The sequence below is a fragment of the Neltuma alba genome, unplaced genomic scaffold, assembly GCF_004799145.2.
Source record: "Neltuma alba isolate B1F8T4 unplaced genomic scaffold, ASM479914v2 tig00011709_pilon, whole genome shotgun sequence".
NCBI lineage: Eukaryota > Viridiplantae > Streptophyta > Magnoliopsida > Fabales > Fabaceae > Neltuma > Neltuma alba.
Window position 1 is genome coordinate 145,580 of NW_021636345.1, and position 27,378 is coordinate 172,957.

The window sequence follows — 27,378 nt, forward strand, 5'->3', positions numbered from 1 at the left end:
AAAAGAAAAAATTTAAAAAATCGCTTAATATTTTTTACTCTATACATTTTTTCCCAACAATTTTACGGTCGTTACTAACATCACCACCATCGCTATTATCATATTTTTTTATTTCTAAATTTATAATGAACAAACATTGAGAACACAATGACTGCAAATAAAAAAAGCCAAGGCATATTATGATCATTCCAGTCGTGAATCTTAAAATTGAAGCGTTCCTATACACGACAATGGCAACGACCTCCTCTAAAACGGGAGTGGAATGGAATGAATAATACATCGGGCAACCATAATATCTCGAAGGAGAAATCTCATATGAAGTGCTTAGTACTTCTTAGGTTGTGTAGTCAAGCCAAACCCAAATGGGAAGAGAGGATCATAATGCTTGTCACCAACATTCATCGGAAGTTGGTCCACTGTCTTGAACCAGGTTCTAGCCAGCTTCCCAGTGAACCCATAATCACCAAACAGAAGGTCTGCAACGCCTTGGCCTTCAGTCCCAGGAAGCCATGCAGCCACAAGAGCATCTATTTTTGACAGATATGGCTCTATCACAACTGGGCGCCCAGTGATGAGAACAACTATGCATTTGACAGACTCACAAACGTTGTTGATGGTGCTTGGACCTGGCTCTGCTATCGTCAGATTCAAACTGTCACCATATGTTTCTGCATAAGTGTGTTCCCCAACAACCACGATGGCGTGGGAAAACTTGTTGGACTTGAGAAAGTTTCCGTCCGGGTTCTCATTGTATACCACTTCTGTCTCGGAATCAACTGTTTGTTTCACGGCATCAAGAATTGTGGTACCTGCGCAGAAAATGCAGTTAATTAGTCAGTGATCAATAACCTACCAGAGGATACTGTTAGAATTTCAATTAGATATTATGAATGCTCTTCTTCATGTCAACCTTCACCAGTAGATGACAATGTTAAAGTTCTAATAGAACTATTTAGGGGCCTTCACTTGACCACTTGAACTTTCGAACTCAAATAATCATTGACATGGCATTAGAACTTTGATGGCCAAGTTGTCAGAGGTTTGATTCTTGGGGGCTTCCATCTCTTAAAATTAAATTTCAATGAAATGCATGGTAGGCTTAGCCTATGTCCAAACTTCAACTCCAAGCAAGATAGTATAGAGCTTTTCATTAAACATTCTAACGCTTTAAGTTGATATGATCCATGACAAAGGATTTAAAATTGCTAGTTTGGCATCTGAATAGTCGATAGAGACGACTCTGGCGATTTTATGTAATTGAATGCAATGATATCTTTGCTTCTTGGATCTTAGCTTTAACCAAAAGACAACAACAATAAACAAAGCATGACGACTTACCCACTGTGAGATTATTGCCACCAAGCCCCTGCCAGGTGATTGTCCATCCCCCACATTGATAGCCCAAGTTGTCAGCATGGCTTCCAGCAACTAATATTTTTCCAGTTTTCTTGGGTAGGGGAAGAACAGGCTTATCAGAAGATTTGCCATTCTTTAGCAACACAAGTGATTTCCTCACGGCTTCCCTAGCTAGCTCTCTATGTTCCTGTTAGGGACACAGTAAATGTCAACCAACAAGCTCATAGCCATTATCCACCATTTGTTGAAACAGCATCCTGAAGTTAAGAAATACCTTGCTACCCAGTTGGTTGGCCAGGCTTAAGTCAGCATGAGGATTCTCAAATAGACCCATGATAAATTTTACTTTCAAGATTCTACTCACGGCATCATCAATCCGACTCATGGGGATAAAGTTTTTCTTCACTAGATACGTTAGGTCATCAATGAACTCGGTGTAGTCGTAGGGAACCATGATCTGTAGAATATTAAGCATGTCAAATAAAAGTCTCCGCGTTACCAAAAGGAAAAAAGGAAGACTATTTTCGGTCTTTCTAAAATGATAATGATAATTACCATATCAATTCCGGCACTAACACCAGCTACAATGGAGTATGTGTAATTAGCATGAGGAGGTGAGGTAATCCTGTCAATACCCTGCCAATCTGATATGACAAATCCCTGTAATATGGCAGTAGCAAATCACGTTATCGTGCACCTTCATTGTCTGAATTTTTATGGGTAATAGTTACTTACAAGTGTGCCTTTACCCACAAAAATTCAAATTCAAATCTGAAACTTGTCACTTGTTTCATTTTTCCATGTATAACATTTTCATTATAGTGAACCATTACAAGCTACTCGAAATTCAGTACCCTGAACCGCAGTTTGTTCTTGAGGAGACCAGTGACAAGATCCTTATTAGCATGCATCTTCTTCCCGTTCCAGCTAGAATAGGAGATCATTACTGTTGAAACACCCTTGATGATGGAGTCAAGGTATGCTGGCATATGAATGCTGAGCAATCCATTGAAACTTATCAAAGTATTGTTCTCATTAATACCCTTGTTCGTTCCACCATCTCCCAAGAAGTGCTTGGCGCAGGCTGCAACCTTGTTCCTGATCAAAATTATAAGAAGGGGAATTATTATTTAAACTCTGAATGGATATGACTAATTAGAGATTTAGACAAAAGTTGGGAACTCCAAAAATTAAAAATTAAAAAAAAAATATTTCTCTACATGCAAACATGACGCTTATTGATTCATATTCAACTCAATTAGAAGTTACTTGTCATGCCAATGAGCTTATCGCCCCACCAGGCACCAGTCGTAGCTTTAAGATTGAAGGGACCTTTAACCATGTCCCTTGTCCACTCATTGCCAATTACCAAGGCCTTAAAATCCTCCTTTGAAAATTTTTTGGAAAAAAAGAAAAGAAAAGAAATATTCCCTGCAATCTCAAGCCAGAAACAAGTCTTACTTTCCAGCAACAAAGGGAACTCCCTTTCTGGAATTGCCAGGGATGTCTCCTTGCAAACCAGGTATAATTTCAGTCATTGTTCTGACGATGTTAGGGTCCTCACTGTAACTTTCATAGCATCGTCCCCATCTTGGATCTCTGCAAACCTGTCAATGAATGAACAAATAACAGATGAGGGTTTTTACTTGATTGATGCTTAACTTGATATGAATAGCAGAAGGCTTAGGTGCTGCTTACTGCAATGCATGGGGCAAAAGCATATTGTATTCCAGTAGCTCGAACTTCAAGGGCTGTTGCCTCTCCAATCTTTTTTATGAGAACGGGATCCCTGTTCAACGGTAGAATTCTAGTTAGAACTGTTACTGTCAGGAAGGATGCATGTGTTTGTAGATGGAGCAAAAGAAAAGTTCATTCTAAAGGACCTAAAAAGCCTCTCAACCATAGCCTTCTCTTATTTTATTTTATTTTTCTAAGTATAAGAGATAGAAAGCCCTTGGATTTTGGCCAAAACTAAATGACCTCTTCAATCAATTTTAAAGTGCATTCTCTCGCATTAAACTTGTAGCATTAGAAATTTTATTCCCAGAGTACTTGTCAGGCATAACTAGATGCACAATTGTTGTGCTTGAATTTCCCACTGATATTTTGTCCTAATGTCAACTTTATTGTTTCAATTTTGACTGCTCTCGTTTCCAAAGATGTATAGCTTCAATGAGATTGGAAAAGTTAGTTCTTATCACGATAAATAATTCAACAAAAATATCAAATTGTATGTTTACCCATCATTTCAGAAAATGAACACTTGCCTGGTAACTCCAAGCCCAACATTGTGAGGAAAAATGGTGGCATTGTAGACATTGTTGTGGCCATGAACTGCGTCTATTCCATAAATCATCGGAATCCCAAGGCGGGTAGACAAAGCTCCATTTTGGATGTCATTCACCATTTGGACCCATGTCTCAGGGGATGCCTGTGGGGCTGGAACACTCCCACCTCCGCTCAGCACACTCCCTGCAATCCACATCCACATGCATTTATAAAGCGATCATCATGAGGAAAATAATATTCCCACTAACCAAATTCATCACGCCCACAGAAGTATGCAACACATCATATTAGGAAACCTTTTCTACCCAATCGTCCTGGATGTCAATTAAGATTCAAATTTTATGGTATCTCATGCTATTCCAAATTTATGGGAATCTCACATGACACATCACACCCCTTTAGCTATATTAAATTATATAAGATGCCACTTGCATCATTTGTATGAAAATGTTGAGCTGCAATGCCAAACATGGGTATCTGAAATAGCGTTCTATCTTATACCATGAGATCTAAGATATCATTGAGCGTGAAATTTGATTAGAAATCTGAGGATATCTTACCTATGAAGTACTTCTTCATAACTTCATGTGTGGCATTAGTCCGTTCAATCTGAGTCATCTGTCCAATTTTTTCCTCTAGAGTCATTCGCTTTAGTAAATCGTTGACTCTAATATTTAGGGGCTGCTTTGGGTCTCTATACTTCAAGTATTCTGCTTCTGACATAGAAACAACGCAGAATAGTAGCAGAATACCCAGAATGCGTATCCAAGATCTCCCCATCATAAGAGAGCTGAATCTGTAAGAAAGATAAAAGTCGGAGATCATAAAAGAGAGAACAGAAAAAAGGGGGGGAAAAGATTTTGGAGAAATTTCTCAATGAATGAACGAATTGTCGAGTGCGCAAATGAAAGTATTTATAGTTTAAGCAGAGCAGGTAAAAAGAAAGATCAATAACTAAGCATCACAAAACTGAAACGTTTTGTGTTTATAACAACTCTTAGTCACCCTTATCCACTATTTCCGAATTTCATGATCTCACGGTGAAGAATGACCATAGTAAGTAAACTTCGTATAACCAGAACACGCTTATCTAACAGACAGGGTAAGGCAAATCATGAATCAAAATATCAAATAGTTGGAAGAGTTCAATATAAATAATGCATGAGAAACAGAGGTGCCGAAATCCCTTCACAGTGCGAATAACGCGCAAATCCTATCCCACCTCAAGAATCGGCATTAAAACTGAAAGAGAGAAGGGGGGGGGGGAAACTTGCAAGCCAATAATGAGTCCAATCTAAAGAATGATGAGACATATGGATTCCGAAATCTCTTCGGAACACGAATAACTTGTGAATGCAACTCCCATGTCAGTGAAACAGAGAGAAAAAAACACAAGGAATGAATCAAAACGAGCGAGTATGGAATGCAACCCACTTGCAGGACGGAGTTGCTCAAACTCAAAGCAGTCACTTTGAAGAAGAAATGCTTATCCCTGAACCTTCGAATGAAAAAGTGAAAGCCAGCGCAGAGCTTGGGTGGAAAAAATGCAGTGAGTAGATTTAGCTTAAGCATATGGCGACTGAGTATATAAAGAAAGAGGAAGCACAGTTATTACATCGTGGGGTGCAGTTTGCAGAGACCGGTCCCAGCTATGCTACTCAACCACAGCAACTTTTTTAATGTATTCTATATTATTTTTATTCTCCGACCCGGCGGCTACCAGCGTTCGCTTTGCTATAGAAGAATTTTTTATAATCTCATTCAAAAATTAAACAAATTAATATATACTACCTCTAGTCCTAAATATAAAAGCTAGTTAACTAATTTAAGTATATTAGGAATGTAAATTAAGGTATTTATTTGTAATACTCCTCCGGTCCTTAATATAAGACCTAATTGTTGAGTTAGTTTTGGTCTTAAATATAAGACTCATTTCTCGTATTTATCAATTTTCTCTAAATTTCCTCTAGAGATAGTCCCTCAACCATAATTAAGTAGAAGAGGGAAATGAAGTATTCAAAAAGATGATTATGGTGTTTTAGGAAAACATGTCACATTTCTTATAATTAACTAACTTACCTAACTTCCTTAATCTAATCAAATTAGTTAAATAGGTCTTATATTAAGGATCGAAGGAGTAAAAAGGTGTTGTCTTTCCTAAAATATCATTACTAATTAAGTTTATTGGCTAGAACTATCATTATTAGAAAGGCTATGTTTGAAAAAAAATTGAATAAATATGAGAGATAAAGTGGATTAAGATATTATATTTAGGACCAAAATAAAAGTTAAATAAGATCTTATATTAAGGATAGGAGGTAGTAATAAGAATATTTATTAGAAGAAATGGATGAAAAATTCCCTATCACAAAATTTTACGTCTTAAAAATACGTTAAATTTGTTTACGAGCCTATGTGTGCTATTGCTATATCTTTATGTTCTGTTTGGTACGAAGCATCAAAAATGGGAGATAGGGATTGAGATTGAAAGTGTGAAACTATATTAAAAAGGTGTTTAGTATGAGTAATTATATGATACTTTGGGACTAGACAAATTCATATATATGGGATTGGAGAATACTATGAAGGGATGTGGTATTCTTCAATCCTACCTACATGAGATTGCCTAATCGCATGTGATAAAAAATCACTCATGCTAAATATCTTTTTTTAATATATGTTTTCAACCTCAATCTCAATTCTTATTCTTCATTTTCAGTATCCCGTACCAAACGTAAGCTTAATGGCTAGCGGATGCAACTCTTCTTCAATCATAGCCTATTTTCAGCTATGTTCTTCAATCATAACTATGTTCTTTCCATTTTTTTTAAAAATAAAAATGGAATAATGGAATTGAAAACAAAAGGACGGTAGATAAACGGTAAATAATCTCATCCAATAATCAATCTGGAATTTCAGATCTGGCAAAAACAAAACACGGAGTTTCACCACACAAAGAAAATCATTATTTTCATTATATTATTAAATAACGAAAACAATTTTTCTATAATTTTCTTATGATATTATATTTTTTCACATCAAATAATTGATGGGAAATTTCTAATTAAATCAAGTATTTTAATAGGAGTATAGGACTGTTATTTAATTATAAAATAAAATGTAATAATATGTGAAACTTAAGGATTACCAATTATTCCTCGTGTTATATTTAATTATGAATAAATTGCCCTGAGAATTGAAAAAGCCGCCATCGTGATCTATCATTTTTAGGGGGGTTTTGGATCACGTGGCCGGTGGTCGACGCCCAAGAACGCGTTCTTTTGATTTAAACAAACTAACATATTTATATTAAGATGATTATTTTTATTTATTTTCACATGAAATTATTATTTTAACTTTTTAATTTTCTAACCAAAAAACATTTTGATTTTATCAACTCAAAAAAACTCGTGTCATTTATATTAACTTTTCTGGAGAATATTTATTTTCTCTTTAGCCAACAAAATGATCAATCTCCTCGAATGTCAATGTAACCAGTGTAATCCTTATATTTTATTTATTAGCATAATTTAATCCAATTAAATTGGCTTAGCTTAGAACTTCAAATTATTTGAATAAAAAAATACGATATTCCAATTATTAACTACAGAAACTGAAAAATAAAAAAACACTAAAAAATCGTGTATAATATCATTTGATGAAATAAAATAAAAGCACACTACTAGTTTTTGGTGTGCCTCCCCCCCCCCCTCCTGTTTGGTTGTACTCTGGTTTCTTCAAGTCAAACAGCGGTGGCAACCGGTAAATAAGGCAAACTAGTCTTCCGATATTTGAGGTTTTTTACTGTTAGATATGATATCTTCCATTATTCCTTTCTTTATCAAATTAGTTTCTGCCTCTGGTAAGTGCTATTAGCTAACTCATCAAGATTTGGTGTCAAGGCACATCTGTTACAAAGAATTGATAAAATGGTATCCTTTAGTCCTGGGTGACTGTTTATTGTTACATGAAGTATTCTTGTCCAATTTATATATTCTACCTTGGGTGCTTAATATGAAAATTATTATCTCTAGTTCTTAATGACTGTTTATTGTTACATGAAGTATTCTTGTCCAATTTATATATTCTACCTTGGGTGCTTAATATGAAAATTATTATCTCTAGTTCTTAATATAAGAGTTTAATTTAACATTCAATTTAGTTCTAAATATAAAATCTCAATCTATTTTATCTCTCATATTTATTCATTTTTTTTCAATGTGGTCCTTCTAATAGGTGCATATATTAAAAGTTTTATGAAATGGTAGTTCTAACTAAAATACATGATTAGTAAAGATATTTTAGTAAAGACAATACATATTTATTATAAATAACTAATTTAGCTGATTTTCTTAATATACTCAAATTAGTCAACTAGTTCTAGTGGTAATACTTAACTAATTTGAATAGATTAAGAAAGTTAGTTAAATTAGTTATTTATAACAAATATAAGTTGAATTTTCTAAAATATCTTTTTAATCATGACAACATTTAAATGAAAACCTTCTTAATATGTGTAGTAAATAAAAATATTTTAAAAAATAAATTTTAAATTTTAAAAAATAAAGTGGATTAAATTTTTAATTTTTTATACTACCTCTAGTCTTAATTATAAAACTTTATTTATGGATTACAAATGAGGTGATTGAAGGTACTATTTATATTTAGAATAAGAGGTAATTCAGCTTTTATTAGTAGGTTTGTCTTTTTTTTTTTTTTTGGCCAGCTCTTATCAATATGTTTGCACTAGTACGCATATAGTTGTTTCTGACTTCCTGTATACTATTACTCTTCCGATTCTAAATATAAGATTTTTATACATATTAGTATAAGGGTTTTATATTTAAGACTGGAGGAGTATTTTGCTTTTACTCCCTCCGTTCCTTATTATAGGAGACATTTGATGCTCATGGCATGTTTCTATATATAAGAGACACTTAAAAGTTGTCTCTACTTTTTTGTGTTGATTTCCTATTTTACCCATATTTATTGTCTCCAACTCACACTCTCTCTCCCTCCCACTTCTCTTTCTTTCAATAATTTAATTGTTCTCTCTCATGCTCTCTCTCCTTATTAATGAGGGCATTTTTGGAAAAAAATTATATTTTTCACACATTGATTGTTCTTAACTAATTTTAACTGCTTTTTTGATCAACGTAATTCGGTTATTCGTCTCTTATAATAAAGAACGGAGGGAGTAATGTATAACAGTTGTTTTATCAAAAAATGAAACAAAATAAAAACAATTATAGAAGCGGGTTGGGCGTTGTGCCATGAGCGTTTAGAAAAGTTGGCCGGGGGGGGCCCAAAAAAAAAGAGCCTTTAGAAAAAGTCAAAATTGGACCGTTGCCAGTTTGAATTGGAATCTGATTGCTTTATTTCCTATTTTGAAGCAGACTTCATCCCCAGATCTGCCTTCTGTTTTTAAATGCATGTTGTACCATTAAGAAATACAAACTCGTTCTTGCAACCAAAAGATATACAAACCCATTCTAGAAAATAAGGAATGTTTAAGTGAAAACTAAATCATGATTTAAAGAATAATTTCTGAAAAATAAAGTTTACGAATAGATTTTATGGGAAAAAAAGAAATGACTTTGATAGAGTGAGAATATTTCAATGATTGTTATTAAAATATTTTTTCATGTGTAAATTACTAAAAATGAAATAAGTATATAAAAATAGATTTTAATTTATATTTTTATTTGAAATAATAAATTTATATTTAATACTTAATAATAGCTCTACAGGAAACATATTAAAATAATAAATTTACATTTAATACTAGATAATAGCTCTAACAGGAAACATATTTGGAAAAAACATACAAACACGTCCTTACCAAAAACAAGAAAACATAAAAGAATAGTAGCATATGACGCACGAAACCCTGTTCCAGCTGGCCAGGTGAAAATACACATGTCCCAAGTTTGTTCAAACTTGACAATACATCAAGGTTGAGTGGTTGACTCCTTATTCTCTGCATATATGTGCAAACTAAATTTTTTTTTATTAAAGCAGTAGTTTATTGTCAATTTGATTTTTAAAAAAGTTAAATTGAGTGATATGAACTGTATTTGGATTGGATTTTATAAAATTTAGTTTGTAAAAATTAGACTGGTTAAAAAGTTGTTTGGGTTATGATTGAATAAAAATAAGTTTACTTTGTAAAATTACCAAAATGGATATGAGTTTTAATAAATAATGAAACATAATAATAAATAAATTTACATAATACAATAAATTTAAATTATTTTAATATGAAGAAGTAAAATTTAGTGACTGAAATATATTTTAAAACTTTAGAGATATCATAAAAAATTATTGAGATTATAAAGTGAAATATAATTTTAATTGATAAAATATTCTTAAATTTAAATTCATGAGAGAAAGAGAATAAAAATAATAATGAAATATTGGTGTAGATGAGAGGAGAATGAGAGCCTTTCAAATATGAATCTGAGAGCGTGAGAGAAAGAGAATAAAAATAATATGAGGGAAAGAAAGAGAAAAATTAAGAGTTTCTGACACAAATAATAATGAAATTAGCAGGGTGAGGGCACAGGAAAAGCTACTCCTGTTTGCTTCTACAAATCGGGCGATTGAGGGCAATTTTTGGGCATAAATAGGATACCCCAACAACTTAAACAAACATGCTCTTAATTTTCAATCGGGCTTGTGGTAGGCTATAAGTTACTTCTGGACTTTTGAACACCCAGCCGAATAGACATAAACAATAGAGTAAAATATAAAACACCACTTATCTCAAGTTTTTTATATTTATTATATCAAATTCTCTAATCATATATAGTCATATGTCTTTTTTTTTCCCAGAAAATATCATATATAGTTATGTGTGATAGAAAAACTTGACGTAATAAGTATAAGAAACTTGCCCTAACTATTTATCTAAAATATATTGACCTCTCCACTAATTTATCTTAATTATAGACATTTTTCTATTTTTTTCTAAAGCATATATTTTTTTATTTTTCTATTTTTTCCTAAAACATATACTCCTCCGGTCCTTAATATAGGATCCAATTCTTAAGTTGGTTTTGGTCCTAAATATAAGAACCATTTCTAATATTTATCAATTTTCTCTAAATTATCCATATGGATATTCCCTCAACCATAATCAAGTAGAAGAGAGAGAGGGGGTATTAAAAAAGATGATTATGGTATTTGAGGAAAAATGTATCACTTTTATTATAATTAACTAACTTATCTAACTTTCTTAATCTAATCAAATTAGTTAAATGGATCTTATATTAAAGACCGGAGGAGTATATATTTAAGTAGAAAGGGGGTTCGAGGCCCAAAACAACTAAAGACAAAATAAAAGCCCAACAGAAACACGGAAAACATCGAAACCTAAGCCCCTGTCTTGCCACGTCAACGCGTCCTTTCTGCTCTTAAGATTTCATTCCCACATGAAAACTGGGATGTTAAATAGCCTCTTTGGAATCTTGCTGGGAAATGGCCTCGCTGCCAAAGAATCCGATCATTTCTTTGGTTGGTGCTGAGCAATAAATTGTTGACCAACGTTGAACGTACACGTAGGCATAAAACTCAAGACGGCATGTGTGAACTTTGTGCTGATGGATTAGAAGATACGGACCACGTGCTACGCAAGTGAATGAAGTTAGTGCGTTAGCCGATCGCACATGCGGGACTTCAGAAACAACAATGAAACAGTAGACTCGTTTGGAACAGCTTTTAAATAGTTTATAAGTAATTTTTTAAATAATAATTTATAAAATACGAAATAAATATGTGAGAAGAGTTATATCTCGCTTATGTAAAATGCGTTTATAAGAAATTTTCATCATAATACTTGTTTGGGTCAGCGTTTGCTGGCCCAAACATGGCTTGTAATTGATCCATTTGGCAGAGCTTTTTAATAATTTGGCTTATGAATTTTTAAGCCACTTCAACCTATAATTGAGAAAAGCTGGTGAGAGGTAGCTTATGATCACATGGGAGAGCTTATGACCGTTTTGACAGGGAATTTATTCCCTTTATTTTTCTCTTCCATCTGCCTTCTTATTCCCTCGTGAGGCTCACTTTCATTTTTTTATCCTCGACCTCCCGCCCTTGCTCCGTCTCTGCTCGCCTCAAGAAAGTCCGTCGGTGGTTGCCTCCGAGTAGCTCTATTGCTGGTGACCATGAGCTCCGTCCCGTCATTGTTGTGAGGTCAGCTGTTGGGTGTGAGATGTGTGTGGCCTGGTGGATGCTGCTCATTCATCACGAGTCAGAGCTGCTCTCACCATTTGCAACTGAGGTCGCCGCCGTTTGCCTCTGCATTTGAGCTGTGCTTGTAGATCTTGGCTTCCCAGTGTAATACACCGTCAGATCTACCTCTAGCAACCTTCAGTTGGTTGGATCTGTTACAGGTTGGCAGGTTAAATTTTGTTATGTTGCTTTTCTGGTTTGATCCCCTGTGACTGAATTTGCTGTCGTCCTTGAATTTGCATGTTGTTAATGATTTCTGCATGTTGAGGACCGACTGGTTGTGACACTGAAACAGGGGCTTTATGTTTCGAATTTTATGGTTTTGGGTTACTGCAATCTTTTGTTGGATATTGCTTAATTTTTTACAAATATTCACTGTCAAAACTTGGTTAAAAGTTTCGGAGATTGGTGCTGGATGCTCTGAATTTTTGAAGGAGGGAATCTAGCTTAAAATTTCTGGTTGCATGTGGATTTTCTTCCTCTGTTTTCCAATACTAAAACAAGGATTAATGGTTCAAGGAAATGGCTCTAGCTTAATGAGAAAATGAAGAGCATAAATGTGTGTATATGACCGAAAGCTTAGGTGTGCAGTGTTGGGGATTTAAATTGATGTGTATATGTCTATGTTGTTAATGGTGGGAGGTGTAACTCTGGAATTGCAATTTTCAGAATTACAATGGTTGTTGTTTTGCATGTCCTTTGCTTCGGTCTCTTGGTTTTTGTGGTTGTAGGATTTGGTCTCTATGAGGGTAGAAGAGAATGAGATGGTAATGTGGTGTATATATGTGTATATATGTGTGTCCGAATGGTTCATTGAGAGAAGGGGGGATTGTTAAATGAAGTTATAAATTAAAGGAGGAGTTAGAGTTTTCCTAAATAAAGTCAGAAAGTCATTGGTTTTAAGTTATTGGAGATTTTTAAAAGTTATTAAATGATAATTGCTTAATTGGAATATAATGCTAATGAATATTCAAAATGTTTGGCCGAATGACAAAGGAAATAAAGGAAGATAAGAATTGATACAAATGTTGAAGTTTGGGGTTTGTATTAGTTTTACCTATAACAGGTTGTTTGTTTGGATTAATATAGATAGAAGTGGTTTTTAATTTACTTTTAAACAGTAAAATTGGGGGATTAATCAATGTAATGCAGTTTAGGTTTGACACATTTTTCATTAAAAAATTAATTTAACATAAAAAAGTTCAATTTATATGATATGTTGAAAATTTAATTTTAAAATGTTCACATTTTTTATCATGTTTCATTATTTATTAAAACTCATACCCATTTTGATCATTTTATAACCAAACTTATTTTTACTCAACAACAATCCAAACAACTTTTTATCAATCTCACTTCTGCAAACTAGCTTTTCTGAACTCCAATCCAAACATAATTCAGCTTATCCAATTTAGCTTTTACCAACTTCACTTTTTTATAAGCTATTTTTCTAATAAGCTGTTTTTCTAATCACTCATCCAAACAGACTCATAATCCCAAACGGGCACAGTATCTTTTGATGCTTGTTCTTTTTTGTCTCTTTCACGCTTTTATTTCATTCCTCGCAAAGCTCTTATAAACACTTCTGTTATTAATACATCTCTTCTTTATTCCAAAAAAAAAAATGTGACAGTTTATTTCTTAAAAATTTAAATACGCAATTTGACTAAAATAATATTCTAAAAAACATATACTAAAATGAAACATGGGTTTAACATAATACTAGTAAGAGATAAATTAGTCAATGTAATTTGTTTTTATTTTTTATAAATTTTATTAATCTTAATGGAATATTCTAAAATTATTTATTTAAATATCGTTATACTTAATTATATAATGTTCTTTAACTTATGAGCGCTGATATATAATTTTAAAATTTTCAGCATCATTACAAATAATAAATTCAAGTGTTTAAAATGGTTTAATGGAATATTTCTTAGTTTTAAGGGCATTAAAAATTAGACTAAAACATACGTTTTGAAAATAGAGAAGAGATATTCTTATAATAATTTTAGCAAAATGAAAGACAGGTCATTGCATTTGGTTACTTTAAATTATGTGTTTGTTACCGCTCCCAAAATGAGATTTGTAATCTAAACGTCCCTCCTCAAAACGAAAATGGGATTAGGAGCATTATTATTTTATTTTCAATTCAAAATCAAACATTTGATTAATTTTATATGAAATCATCGTGCTAGCTAGCTACATTCTTTGACAGTAGAACCTCATTAGATTTAATCAAAAGCTCCTTACAGTATCCAAAAGCATTACCCAACAACACCAAACTACCAATATGAATATGGTAAAAAGGGAACTAGTTTGGGTGCTCACCATCTTAATGAGCACCCAAACTAGTTCCCTTTTTACCATATTCATATTGGTAGTTTGGTGTTGTTGGGTAATGCTTTTGGATACTGTAAGCACCCAAAATCATTAGATCTGAATAGTTTAAATCTGATTTGGATGGTTTATATTTAAATTTTTTAATTAATTGTTTTTAAATATAAAAAATTATTTTTATTTTAGATTCTATACTCATTAAAATAATTATGTTAAACAACTAACTAAAAACAAAAAATCAAATCTCAACCATTCAAATCAGATATGGACAGTTTAGATTTGATGAGTTTGAAATGTTAATCAAAATGATGAGTACTCAAACTGATTTCAGTAAAAAAAAATGTGTATTTTTTTTCTCATCCTTAAAGTATACAACTTTTGCACCATCAATCATTATCCAACAGTCACAATCAAAAACTATTTATTTCTAAGAACCAAATCCCAATTGTTTAAACAGTCAATATTCGAAGTTCCTAAAAATAAATAATTTTGTAATTTGGCCTTTGAAAATAATTTCCTGTGTTGGTTCACCAGCCAAGATCTTCCTTTCCTATTTTCACAACCCAAAAAAAAACTTGTTGGAAAATATTTTACATCAGGTAATTGTCGTCCCAAGGATGCATCAACCAAATTAATTCAAGAATAATTTAATTTAAAGAATATTAATTTAATATATGGAAGAGGATTTTTTTTTTTTTTGATGCCGAATGACGATGTTACGTGTTGCGTACGAAAATGTCCAATATTGGATTGATGAAATGAAATCAACTCGATCAGTTGGACAAGATTAATACAATTTCTCTTCACATATTTTTGGCCGTACATGGAGGTGGTCTTTGAGGGTTACATACAGGTTTTGCATTGAACAAATATTTTCTTCAGAAAAACAAAAAGAAATTAAATGGAATAAAAAAATTGGAGGAAGCAAGACCAAGAGATCAATGTGAAACCAATGATCATGTGTGGCTGCAAATTCTTTTTGCCTCCACGAGGCTTCATGTGATGGCCAAACCCAAGGCCGAAGAGCATGTGATTAGGATTGATTTAGTAACTATTCTTAAGCTTTATACTACTTTCAGTTCTTAATATAAGAATTAGTTGATTAATTTGAATAGATTAAAAAAACTAGTTAAGTTATTTATTTGTAATAAATACTCCTCTTGTCCTTAATATAAGACCCATTTAACTAATTTGATTAGATTAAAGAAGTTAGGTAAGTTAGTTAATTATAAGAAATATGACATGTTTTTTTTAAAATACCATAATCATCTTTCTTAATACCCCCTCTTCCTCTTCTACTTGATTATGGTTGAGGGAGTATCTATAGGGGTAATTTAGAAAAAATTGATAAATATGAAAAACGGGTCTTATATTTAGGACCAAAACCAATTCAACAATCGGGCCCTATATTAAGGACCAGAGGAGTATTTGTTATTTTTTCTAAATTATCTTTGCTAATCAAGTATATTGGCTAGAACTACTATTATTATAAGGACTACTGTGAGAAAAAATAGATAAATATGAGAGACGAAGTGGATTGAGATCTTATATTTAAAATCAAAATAAAAATCAAACAAACTATTATATTAAGGACTGGGAGTAGTATATATATTTATATACAGTATACATAGTAGATGCCGCGAGATTTCAAACTTGTTATAGCTGTTTGTTGACACAGGATTGATACATTCATATCATCTTATGGTTTCATGAATGATTTACGAGTGATTAAGTTCAGATTCTCATTCACCTAGCTTAGTGTTCTGATTAGAAGTATTAATTAATTATGGTTCTAATAATGATTAGCATTTCAATCTGACAGTATCTAGATGTTATTCTAGATTCTGAATTTTTAATGGTGAATACTCCATCCCTTTAATTGAACAAGTACGGCAAAAACTCGACATTGATGGGAGAATACTCAATCATTGTTGCTTCATGAAAATCATATTTCATTCTTCATTTGATAGACAAACAACTTCTGGAAATTATAAAAATCATTAGATATTCTTGTTATAAGCATACAAATCATCATTCATCATTTAATTTACATTATCACTCAACTAACCGGAATCTTACCTAAGCTAGGACCAAAGTGATTCGACCTAGCGCTTTATTGTGGAAATTATGAAGAGCTTTACAGATAAGAGTGGCAGAGATTTGCAGAGAAATCAAATAGAGAGAAAGGGTGAGAGAACTCCACATTATCTCTACCTAAACGGAATTTTTGACGGAAGACTAATAAATCTAACTGCGTACATTTAAAGAAGCTCATAAAAAAGTGAAAAAAAAAAATTCAGGAACATCTTTCAAAATTGAGGCAAATTAAAAGGACTGGAAGTTAGTTTTCCCAATTTAAAGTCAATTGACTTGTTAAATTCTAAGGAACAAAAAACAAAAAACCAGACCGGATACTAAACAGGTCAAAATAGTGGATTAAGGGTTAATAGGTCAGATTGGGTTAGACCAGGTTAAACCGGTAATAATTAAAATAATTTAATTTAATTACAAAATATTTATGTACTCCTCCGGTCCTTATTATAAGATCCAATTTGACTTTTTATTTGGTCCTAATTATAAGACCCAATCCATTTTCTCTTTTATATTTATGCATTTTTTTCCAAGATAATCCTTCTAATAATGATAGTTTTAGCCCATATACTTAATTAGCAAGGATATTTTAGGAATAACAACACTTATTTATTATAAATAACCAACTTAACTTACTTCCTTAATCTCCTCAAATAAGTCAATTGGGTCTTATAATTAGGACAGGAGGAGTATATAATTTTTATTCTTATTTTTATTTTGTCTTTTTCCTGATTTCCTTACAGCCCAGTACAATCCCCTCTTTTTTATTATTAGTTTACACTTTTATTTCTTCCTTTTCTCTCTCACGTGAATGTCCATCAGATCATCACAATGTCCATCACAAGGTCACTTTTTTGGCTTTTTCTTCCTCTCCCCTCTTGAGTGCCAAATACTTCTTGAAGTTGAAGCATCTTGATTTTTCTCTTTCCCATTCAAACCGTGAAAGTCGTTCCTCTCTCTTCATTTTTCTTTCTTTCTCAAATAGAGAAGATAAACAGTGACATTTTTTTTTCCCTTTCTACACATCCATTTGACTCTGCTATTTATCCTCCTCCTTGCCTTCCACTCTTCCATGAGTACAAGTTTGAGACAGCACACAAGAGCTTCCAAATGGATCTTTCTTTCCATGATTTTTTCTGCTTCTACAACTTCTCTCAACCATGTTCATGTCTTTTCCGGCGAACGGTGAGACGGTAAGGGTAAAGAAGAAGAAGGGGAGGAAAAGAAAACCGGTAACCCATCCAATCGAACGGTTTTGCCGGTTTTTACCGGTTTTTTTTTACGGTTCATTCTGGTTTGATTCAAAGCCGGTTCATTATTCAAACTAGACCGGACTAGGAGCTGGTTCACCGATTTTCCGGTTGAGCTGACTGGTCTGATCCAGTTTTTTTTTCATTGTTAAATACCATAAACTTATCTGATTATAAGTGAGCATGTGGCAAGTGTGGATTTCACCTTCCGAAGTTAAGAGTTACTATGAACCATCTTGGGCATTATCAACCACAAGCTTTTATGAACTATGACCCATAAAATTCCCATTATTTAAAACATGGAAGAATACTTTGAAAGAAGCTCATTGTTGAGCTCAACCCAACAACGGCTTCGCAAAGATCTTAGCCACAATGGAAGTAGGACTCAAATATGTGCTGGCTCTGATACTAGATCTTAAGAATAAGGAGCTAACTATCATGTCAAAAGCTCAATTAAGTTGTTAACAGCAGAGAGACAAACCAATTCCTTTAACCCAGAGCAGACATGGGCTCATCAGTCTCTTACAACGTTATGATAGTAAATGTTAGGTGATTGCAGATTCTTTATTGGACCAAGGTTTAAATGACTATCTCTTGTTGAAAGCTTCCAAGGTCAAGCAAGAGGGTCACTTGTTATGATCTAAATATGCAACAGTAATCAAGTCACTATAGTCATAGCTCTACAGATAGTAATCCAGAAATAGGAAGTTTAACTACAAAAATTCAGAGAAAGATAACAGAAGGTTCAGAAAAGGAAGAGCAAAGTATCAGAAAGAGAGTTTTCAGAGAGAGAATCAGGAGGAGCTAATTCACAATTTCCACACATCCCATTCTCTGTCCTCTAACGAACTTTATTCTCTCAGCTTCTGTGGTGGGCGTCTCTCATGTGAGCTCCTACGCACCCCCATGACAATGATTACTTGATTGTCCTTTCCTTCCACTTCATCTTCCACTCTGTCACCCACATGTGCCTAGGTCCCATTCTAATTCAACTCTGTGAAATCAGTTGGTATAACCTGACGACCTTGGTGATATAACATATTATCCTTAAGAACATACTCAAGAAAAGATGAAGGATTATCTTGCACCTATTAAAGCAAATTTTGAAATGTGGTAGACTGATTTAGAGAATCCAAAATACTATCCCGCAAAGGAGACGTAATCTGCAGCATGGACATATGAGATATCCTCGACAAAGAATCTACAGCAGCATTAGACTTTTCAGGGTGATACTCAATGGTGTAATCGTACCCTAACAGTTTAGGCAAGTGAGCCTCTTGCTCTGAGGTTTGAATGACCTGATCAGTCAAATGCTTTAAACTCTCATGATTTGTCCTGATTATGAAGCAATGGCCAAATAAGTAGTGGCGAAACTTAGCCATGGCTTCAATGATTGCATACAACTCCCGAGCACAGGCAGAGTGTGATTGCATTCATGGAGATAGTTGTTTGGAGAAAAAAGTAATAGGATGACCATTTTGACTTAAAATAGCTCCAATTCCTTACCCTAAAGTGTCAGTCTCTAATACAAATAGTTGCTTAAAATCTGGTAAAACCAATGTAGGTGCTTGTGTCAGTGCAGTCTTTAGTCAGTCAAAAGCCATTTGGGTTTCTAGGGTCTGATCAAAAGCATCCTTATGCAACAACCTTGTTAAAGGACAACTGAGCTAGGCATATTGTCAAATAAAGCACCTATAGTAGCCCGATAGGCCTAGAAAACCTCTTAACTGAGTGACTGAACATGGGGGGGTCCAATTATGCACTGCTTGCACTTTCGTGGGATCCATTTCAACTCCCGCAGCAGAGATAATATGCCCTAAGTACTCTATTCGTGTGCATCTGAAGGAACATTTAGCTACCTTGGCAAACAAATGGTGAGCTGACATAACCTTTAGTACTTCTTCTATATGAAACAAGTGTTGCTGCCATGAAGCAATATATGTATAAGTATGTCATCAAAAAATATCAAAACAAACTTCCTCAAATAGGGCCAAAACACATCATTCATCAAAGTTTGAAAAGTGGCAGGGGCGTTTGACAACCCGAAGGGCATAACAAGCCACTCATACAACTTTTGATGGGTCTGGAAGGCTGTTTTAGCCCTATCCTCTGGGCACATTCGTATCTGGTGATACCCTGAGTGCAAGGCTAGCTTGGAATAATACACAACACCACCCAATTTATTTAATAAGTCATCGACAGTAGGTATAGGGAACGAATCCTTGACTTTTATTGCATTCAAAGCTCGATAATCAACACAAAACCTTCAAGTGCCATCTTTCTTTTTAACCATTTACTAATTTTGCTATAAGATGCATTTCATTAAATGTTGTTCACGCGCTTGATTTTGATAATGTTATGATTTGTTCCTTTTAGGAACATTGGGATATGCAATAAATGGGGTTGAAAGTGGACTTATTTGGGAAGATCAAGAAAGTTAAAAAGATTATCTTCAAATATTTTTTATAATTTATCTTGTTTCTCTAAACTAATTTGTTACTTATAAATAGATAATACCTCAGGTTTTTAATATAGAAGTTAGTTGATTAATTTGAGTTAATTAAGAAAATTAGTTACATTAGTTATTTGTAATAAGCATGTATTGTTTTTTCTAAAATATCCTTACTAATCAAGTTTATTGACTAAAACTATCATTATTACAAGCAATACATTAAAAAAAAGATGAATAAATATGAAAGACAAAGTGAATCGGAGCTTTATATTGAAGACCAAAATAAAAGTTAAGTGAACCTTTATATTAAGAACTAGAAGTAATGTATAATCTAATGATGTATGTGTTTTAAAGAGATCATATAACATATACTATAATTAAATAATTTTGTAATTTTTCAAATTAAATTAGTTGATTGGATTTTATATTAAAGAGTAAAGGTGGTATTTGTGTCAGGATGTTTGGTGACGGTGAATGAAGATATTTTACGTGATTACATGTTGCGTAAGAAAATGCCCCATAGTGAATCGACAAAGTCAATTCATGACCAACGAAATTGATTTTGGAAATCATGTAATCCGTTGCAGATTTCGTGAAGGCATGTATAATTGATTTTAGTAGAAGAGACATTGATTTTAAAGCGACATTGAAATAGAGAGCAACATGACCGAGAATTAAAAATTAAAATTGATTTTGGAAATAATTTCAACGTTGCTGCTTTTATTTTCATTTACTATAATTATGAAATACAACACTCTGTTTTTTTCAAATACTCCTCCGGTCCTTAATATAAAACCCATTTAACTAATGATTAGATTAAATAAGTTAGGTAAGTTAGTTAATTATAAGAAAGGGAAAAAGACAGTAAAATACCCTCAAAATTACTAAATGACAAATTAGGGTAGGTAAATTTCAAAATCCCAATTTAGACCCCAGGTACTATTTTGGAATTTTCAAATATTGTAAAATGACAACATTGTCCTTACTGTCGGTGACTACTTTCATATAGCTATTGATTACTCTATTTTAACTATTGACAACTTTTGTTTTCAAAGTTCCAATGAATATTTTTATATAGCTATTGACTACACAAGAGTAGTAAATCGCATTGCTGGAGTAGTCAATAGCTTAGCAAGAGTAGTCATCAGAATTTAAAAATAAATGTAGTCAATAGCTAAAAAAGAGTAGTCAATACATAAGCAAGAGTAGTCATCAGAATTTAAAAATAAATGTAGTCAATAGCTAAAAAAGAGTAGTCAATAGAACTCTCCTGACCATTCACTAGAGTTCCGGTAACGTGTCATCAAAGTTCAAAAATAAATATAGTCAATAGCTAAAAAAGAGTAGTCAATATATAAGAAAGAGTAGTCATTGGAACTCTGGCGATCGGTCACCGGAACTCCGGTAACCGGTCGCCGGAGCTCCGATGGTTGGTCGCTGGCATGGCATGGTCGCTGGCGTCGGAGCTCTGGCGGCCGGAATTGCTGATATGGCAGTATTTAAAAAAAAAGTAAAAAAAAATAAATAAAGGGCATTTGTGTAATTTTACAACATTTGAAAATTCTAAAATAGTACCTGGGGTCTGAATTGGGATTTTGAAATTTACCTACCTTCTTTTGTCATTTAGTAATTTTGAGGGTATTTTAGTGTCTTTTTCCCTATAAGAAATGTGATATCTTTTTCTAAAACACCATAATCATCTTTTTAATACCCCATCTCTCTCTTCTACTTAATTATTGTTGAAGGAGTATCTATATGGGTAATTTAGAGAAAATTGATAAATATGATAAATAGATCTTATATTTAGGATCAAAATCAACTCAACAATTGGGTCCTATATTAAGTACCAGAGGATTATATGGTCAAAATTTTGCTATAGTTAATTTGATTGGTAGCATAATCTTCGTTTATATAGCTTGATCATTTTTGTGTAAGAATCGAAAACGAATTCATAAAAGTATCTGCGGAAAAGCATTATATTACTCCATTTTAACCAAAGAATAGAAAACGAATTCAGAACACAATCGACTATATAATAAAACTATCATGGATATTAATCTAGAAAATGAAACATGCCATGCAAATGAAAAGGGCCAATTTGTGTATGTTTAATCCTCCAAGTCTGCATAAATTTCAATTTAGTCCCTTAAATTAAAAGTTTATTTTTATTCTCTTTAATTTTATCGTTGTTAATATCATTTAACAGATTTGCAATCAAGTGCTCGCAATGTATATTCTAATAATATAATCATTTTTTAAGTGCTTAAATTTTTAATGTTGTAGTATTTTTAATATTTTATCACATACCTAGTCCTTTAAATGCTTAAATTTTAAAACGTAAAAAAATGATTATGTTAAAAAATTAAAACTTAGAGCATGCCATCTAAAATTACGGATTCATACCTAAATTTGTTATAGTTAGCATTTTCTATTAAAGGAGACTAAAGGTTAAAGTACTAGAAATTGACTTTTAGAACTTAAAGAAAGTAAAATTTGATGTAAATTTAAACAATCATACTTCAGCAAATAATAAGCCAAGGCATATGATTATTCCAGCCGTGAGTCTTAAAATTGAAGTGTTCACATACACGACAACGGTAACGGTCTCCCTCTAAAGTGGGAGTGGAATGGAATCAATACATAGGAGGACAACCATAATATCTTGAAGGAGACATCTCAAAATGAAGTGCTTAGTACGTGGTAGGTCTTGTAGTCAAACCGAACCCAAATGGGAAGAGAGGATCATAATGCTTGTCACCAACATTCATGGGGAGTTGGTCCACTGTCTTGAACCAGGTTCTAGCCAGCTTCCCAGTGAACCCATAATCACCAAACAGAAGGTCTGCAACGCCTTGGCCTTCAGTCCCAGGAAGCCACGCAGCCACAAGAGCGTCTATTTTTGACAGATACGGCTTTATCACAACTGGGCGCCCAGTGATGAGAACAACTATGCATTTGACAGACTCACAAACGTTGTTGATTGTGCTTGGACCTGGCTCTGCTATTGTCAGATTCAAACTGTCACCATGTGTTTCTGCATAAGGGTGTTCCCCAACTACCGCTATGGCGTAGGAAAACTTGTTGGACTTTAGAAAGTTCTCGTCCGGCTTCTCATTGTATATCACTTCTGTCTCAGAATCAACGGCTTGTTTCACGGCATCAAGAATTGTGGTACCTGCGCAGAAAATGCAGTTAATTAGTCAGTGATCAATAACCTAACAGAGGATACTATCAGAATTTCAATTAGATATTATGAATGCTCTTCTTCATGTTAGCCTTCACCATGACAACGTTAAAAGTTCTGATAGAACTACTTAGGGGCCTTCACTTTACCACTTCGTTGGCTGAGTTGTCAGAAGTTTGATTCTTGCGGGCTCCCATCTCTTAAAATTAATTTTCAATGAAATGCATGGTAGGCTTAGCCTATGTCCAAACTTCCAGTCCAAGCAAGATAGTATAGAGCTTCATAAAACATTCTAACACTTTGAGTTGATATGATCCTTGACAAAGGATTTAAAATTGCTAGTTTGGCATCTGAACAGTCAATAGAGACGACTCTGGCGATTTTATGTAATTGAATGCGACGATATCTTTGCTTCTTGGATCTTAGCTTTTAGCTTTTACGATAAGAGAACAAAACTAAACAAGGCATGAGGACTTACCCACTGTCAGATTATTGCCACCAAGCCCCTGCCAGGTGATTGTCCATCCTCCACACTGATAGCCCAAGTTGTCAGCATGGCTACCAGCAACTAGTATTTTTCCAGTTTTCTTGGGTAGGGGAAGAACATGCTTATCAGCAGATTTGCCATTCTTTAGCAACACAAGTGATTTCCTCACAGCTTCCCTAGCTAGCTCTCTATGTGCCTGTTACAGACACAGTAAACGTCAACCAACAAGCTCGTAGCCATTACCCAACATATGTTGAAAAGGGCATCCTTACGTAAAATATACCTTACTACCCAGCTGGTTGGCCAGGCTTAGTTCAGCATGAGGATTCTCAAAGAGGCCCATGATAAATTTTACTTTCAAGATTCTACTGACGGCATCATCAATCCTACTCATGGGGATGAAGTTTTTCTTCACTAGATATGTTAGGTCATCAATGAACTCGGTGAAAGCGTAGGGAACCATGATCTGTAGAAATAAAAGAAAAGTCTCTTCATTACCAAAAAGGGGAAAAAGTCTTCTTTTTCGGTCTTTCTAAAATGATAATAATAATTACCATATCAATTCCAGCACTAACACCAGCTAGAACAGAGTATGTGTAGTTAGCATGAGGAGGTGAGGTAATCCTGTCAATACCCTCCCAATCTGATATGACAAATCCCTGAAATATGGCAATAACAAATCACGTTATCATGCACCTTCAGTTCGATTCTATTTCCTTCATGTGACTTAATTCCCGCTATTATGTCCCATTTTTACCCAAAAAGTTTTTATGGTTAATAATTCCTACCAACGGCAAAGCGAACATGTCCCGGAAAAACGTATCTTAATCTGTAACTGGACACTTGTAAGTTTTATTTTGCTATGTATAACATTTTCGTTCATTAATGAACCACTACCAAAAGGATTAAATTTAGCATCCTCAAAGTTGGGAACTACTCAAACGACTGCTATTTTGATTTTCATTACCCTGAACCGCAGTTTGTTCTTGAGGAAACCAGTGACAAGATCCTTATTAGCATGCATCTTCTTTCCATTCCAGCTAGAGTAGGAGATCATTACTGTTGAAACACCTTTGATGACAGAGTCATAGTATGCTGGCATATGGATGCTGAGCAATCCATCGAAGCTTAAGATAGTGTTGTTCTCATTAATACCCTTGTTCGTTCCACCATCTCCCACAAAGTGCTTGGCACAGGCTGCAACCTTGTTACTGTTTCAAAATTATTAGAAGGGGAATTATTAAGAGCAGCTATCCTCACTATGGCATAGAGCATTCGAACTCTGAGTAGATAAACTAATTAGAGATTTATGCAAAAGTTGGTAACTCAAGAAATAAAAAATAAAAAGTATTTCTTTACATGCAATCATGAAAACATGACCCTCATTGATTCAAATTCAAACCAATCAAAATTTATTTGTCATGCCAATGAGCTTATAGCCCACCAGGCACCACTCTTAGCCTCAAGATTGAAGGGAACTTTAGCCATGTCCCTTGCCCACTCGTTGCCTACGACCAAGGCCTTAAAATCCTCCTTTGAAACTTTTTTCCCCAAAATAAAAAAAAAGAAATATTTCCTATGATGTTAAGCTAGAAACAAATCTTACTTTCCTGCAACAAAGGGAACTCCCTTTCTTGAATTGCCAGGGATGTCGCCTTGCAAACCAGGTATAATTTCAGTCATTGTTCTAACAATGCTAGGGTCCTCACTGTAACTTTCATAGCATCGTCCCCATCTTGGATCTCTGCAAACCTGTCAATGAATGAACAAATAACAGATGAGGGTATTTACTTGATTGATACTCTGTGTGATCCAAATAACAGAAGGTTTAAATGCTTCTTACCGCAATGCATGGAGCAAAAGCATATTGTATTCCAGTGGCTCTAACTTCAAGGGCGGTTGCCTTTCCAATCTTTTTTATGAGGACGGGATCCCTGTTCAACAGTAGAATTCTAGTTAGACCTGTTAATACTCTCAAGCCGGATGGACTTTTTTTGTAGATGAAGCGAAAGAGAAGTTCATTTCAGAAAATGAACACTTGCCTGGTAACTCCGAGCCCAACATTGTGAGGAAAAATGGTGGCCTTGTAGACAGTGTTGTGGCCATGAACTGCGTCTATTCCATAAACCATTGGAATCCCAAGGCGGGTAGACAAAGCTCCATTTTGTATGTCATTCACCATTTGGACCCATGTCTGAGGGGACGCCTGCGGAGCTGGAGCACTCCCTCCTCCGCTTAGCACACTCCCTGCAATACATCATATTAGGGAGACCTTTTCTACCCAATCATCTTGGATGTCGCTTGAGAATCAAAATTTATGGCATCTCATACTATTCTAGATTCATGGAAATCCCCCATGACACATCACATTCTAATGATTTTCTCATTCTCTGTCTTATACTCTCTATCCCCATAAATAAGTATGTTTTTTAGAGAAAAAGTTATAATTTTTACATATTTATCATCTCTAATCAATTTTAACCTTTTTTTTTTTTATCAATGTGATTTGTTTAGCTATCTCTCATAAAAATTAATGGAGTATCATGAGATCTATGATATAATAGAGCGCCAGATTTGACTATGAGATCTGAGGATATCTTACCAATGAAGTACTTCTTCATCACTTCAGGTGTGGCGTTAACCCGTTCAATCTGAGTCATCTGTCCAAGTTTTTCCTCCAGAGTCATTCGCTTCAGCAAATCTTTGACTCTAACATTTGCGGTCTGTTTTGGGTCTCTATACTTCAAGTATTCTGCTTCTGATATAGAAACAAGGCAGAATAGTAGCACAATACCCAGCATGCATGTCCAAGATCTCCCCATTATTGGACAGCTGAATCTGTACAAAGATAAAGATTGGAGATTATAACAAGTGAGAACAGAAAAAAGGAAAAAAAAAAAAAGATTTTGGAGAAATTTCTCAATGAATGAACGATTTGTTGAGTGTACAAATGAGAGTATTTATATTATGAGCAGACCAGGTAAACAGAAAGATCAATAACTAAGCAACACAAAACTGAAGCGTTTTATATTTATAACAACTCTTAGTTAGCCTTATCCACTATTTCCGAATTCTCATGATCTCACGGTTAAGAATGACCACAGTTAGTGAACTTGGTATAACCAGAACACGCTTATCTAACAACCAGGGTAAGGCAAATCAAGAATCAGATTATCATATGGTTGGAAGAGAACAATGGGTTCAACATGAACAATGTATTAGAAACAGAGATACCGAAATATTTCACAGTGCGAACAACGAGCAAATGCTATCCCATATCAAGAATCGGCATTAAAAATGAAAGAAAAAACTTGCAAGCCAATAGTAAGTCCAATCTAAAGAATGATGAGACGCACAGAGTCCGAAATCTCTTCAGAACATGAATAACTTGTGCATGCAATTCCCAGGTCAATGAAATAAAGAGACAAAAACACAAGTAATTAATTAAAAAGAGCGAGTATGGAACGGAACCCACTTGCAGGACTGAGTTGCTCAAACTCAAAACGGTCACTTTGAAGAAGAAATGCTTATACCTTTCAATGAATACAAAGGTGTCAGATATGAAAGACCGAGCAGAGCTTGGATGGAAAAATGCAGCGAATAGGTTTGGCTTAAGCATGGGAACTAAGTGAAGAGCTAACACTATATAGAGAAAGAGGAAGCACAGTTAACGTCATGGGGTGCAGTGTGCATT

At 34.0% G+C, this 27,378-nt stretch overlaps 2 protein-coding genes across 5 annotated transcripts; both read right to left on the reverse strand.

Annotated features, from left to right (window-relative positions):
- Positions 1-98: 98 nt before the first annotated feature.
- Positions 99-27,195, reverse strand: LOC114717185 (beta-glucosidase BoGH3B). 2 transcript variants are annotated; one of them, XM_028902281.1, is made up of 10 exons: positions 27,160-27,195; positions 4,206-4,441; positions 3,624-3,828; positions 3,055-3,145; positions 2,818-2,963; positions 2,211-2,454; positions 1,912-2,016; positions 1,631-1,813; positions 1,339-1,543; positions 99-809 (listed from the first exon to the last, which is right to left on the reverse strand). In XM_028902281.1, the coding sequence occupies exons 2-10, from the start codon at positions 4,426-4,428 to the stop codon at positions 325-327; spliced, it is 1,887 nt and encodes a 628-aa protein (XP_028758114.1). In that variant the 5' UTR covers positions 4,429-4,441; positions 27,160-27,195; the 3' UTR covers positions 99-324. The 2 variants fall into 2 exon arrangements, with proteins under 2 accessions (XP_028758114.1, XP_028758113.1); XM_028902280.1 differs by lacking the exon at positions 27,160-27,195 and adding an exon at positions 5,080-5,141.
- Positions 22,659-26,506, reverse strand: LOC114717186 (beta-glucosidase BoGH3B-like). Of its 3 annotated transcripts, none has more exons than XM_028902283.1 (9): positions 26,287-26,506; positions 25,727-25,931; positions 25,528-25,618; positions 25,291-25,436; positions 24,652-24,895; positions 24,239-24,343; positions 23,968-24,150; positions 23,676-23,880; positions 22,659-23,188 (listed from the first exon to the last, which is right to left on the reverse strand). In XM_028902283.1, exons 1-9 carry the CDS (start codon positions 26,504-26,506, stop codon positions 22,704-22,706), a joined length of 1,884 nt encoding a protein of 627 aa, XP_028758116.1. In that variant the 3' UTR covers positions 22,659-22,703. The 3 variants fall into 3 exon arrangements, with proteins under 3 accessions (XP_028758116.1, XP_028758115.1, XP_028758117.1); XM_028902282.1 differs by having other exon boundaries at positions 25,721-25,931; XM_028902284.1 differs by having other exon boundaries at positions 25,528-25,596; positions 25,723-25,931; positions 26,287-26,485.
- Positions 27,196-27,378: the final 183 nt, after the last annotated feature.

Excerpts from the sequence above, each read along its gene's own strand:
- LOC114717185 (XM_028902281.1), bottom strand. The coding sequence starts at position 4,428 with ATGATGGGGAGATCTTGGATACGCATTCTGGGTATTCTGCTACTATTC. Across the intron at positions 3,829-4,205 it reads TATGAAGAAGTACTTCATAG|GGAGTGTGCTGAGCGGAGGT; the intron begins GTAAGATATCCT and ends TGTGGATTGCAG. Across the intron at positions 1,544-1,630 it reads CCAACCAACTGGGTAGCAAG|GAACATAGAGAGCTAGCTAG; the intron begins GTATTTCTTAAC and ends TGTCCCTAACAG.
- LOC114717186 (XM_028902282.1), bottom strand. The coding sequence starts at position 26,506 with ATGGGGAGATCTTGGACATGCATGCTGGGTATTGTGCTACTATTCTGC. Across the intron at positions 25,932-26,286 it reads GATGAAGAAGTACTTCATTG|GGAGTGTGCTAAGCGGAGGA; the intron begins GTAAGATATCCT and ends GATGTATTGCAG. Across the intron at positions 24,151-24,238 it reads TTAGTGCTGGAATTGATATG|ATCATGGTTCCCTACGCTTT; the intron begins GTAATTATTATT and ends TTATTTCTACAG.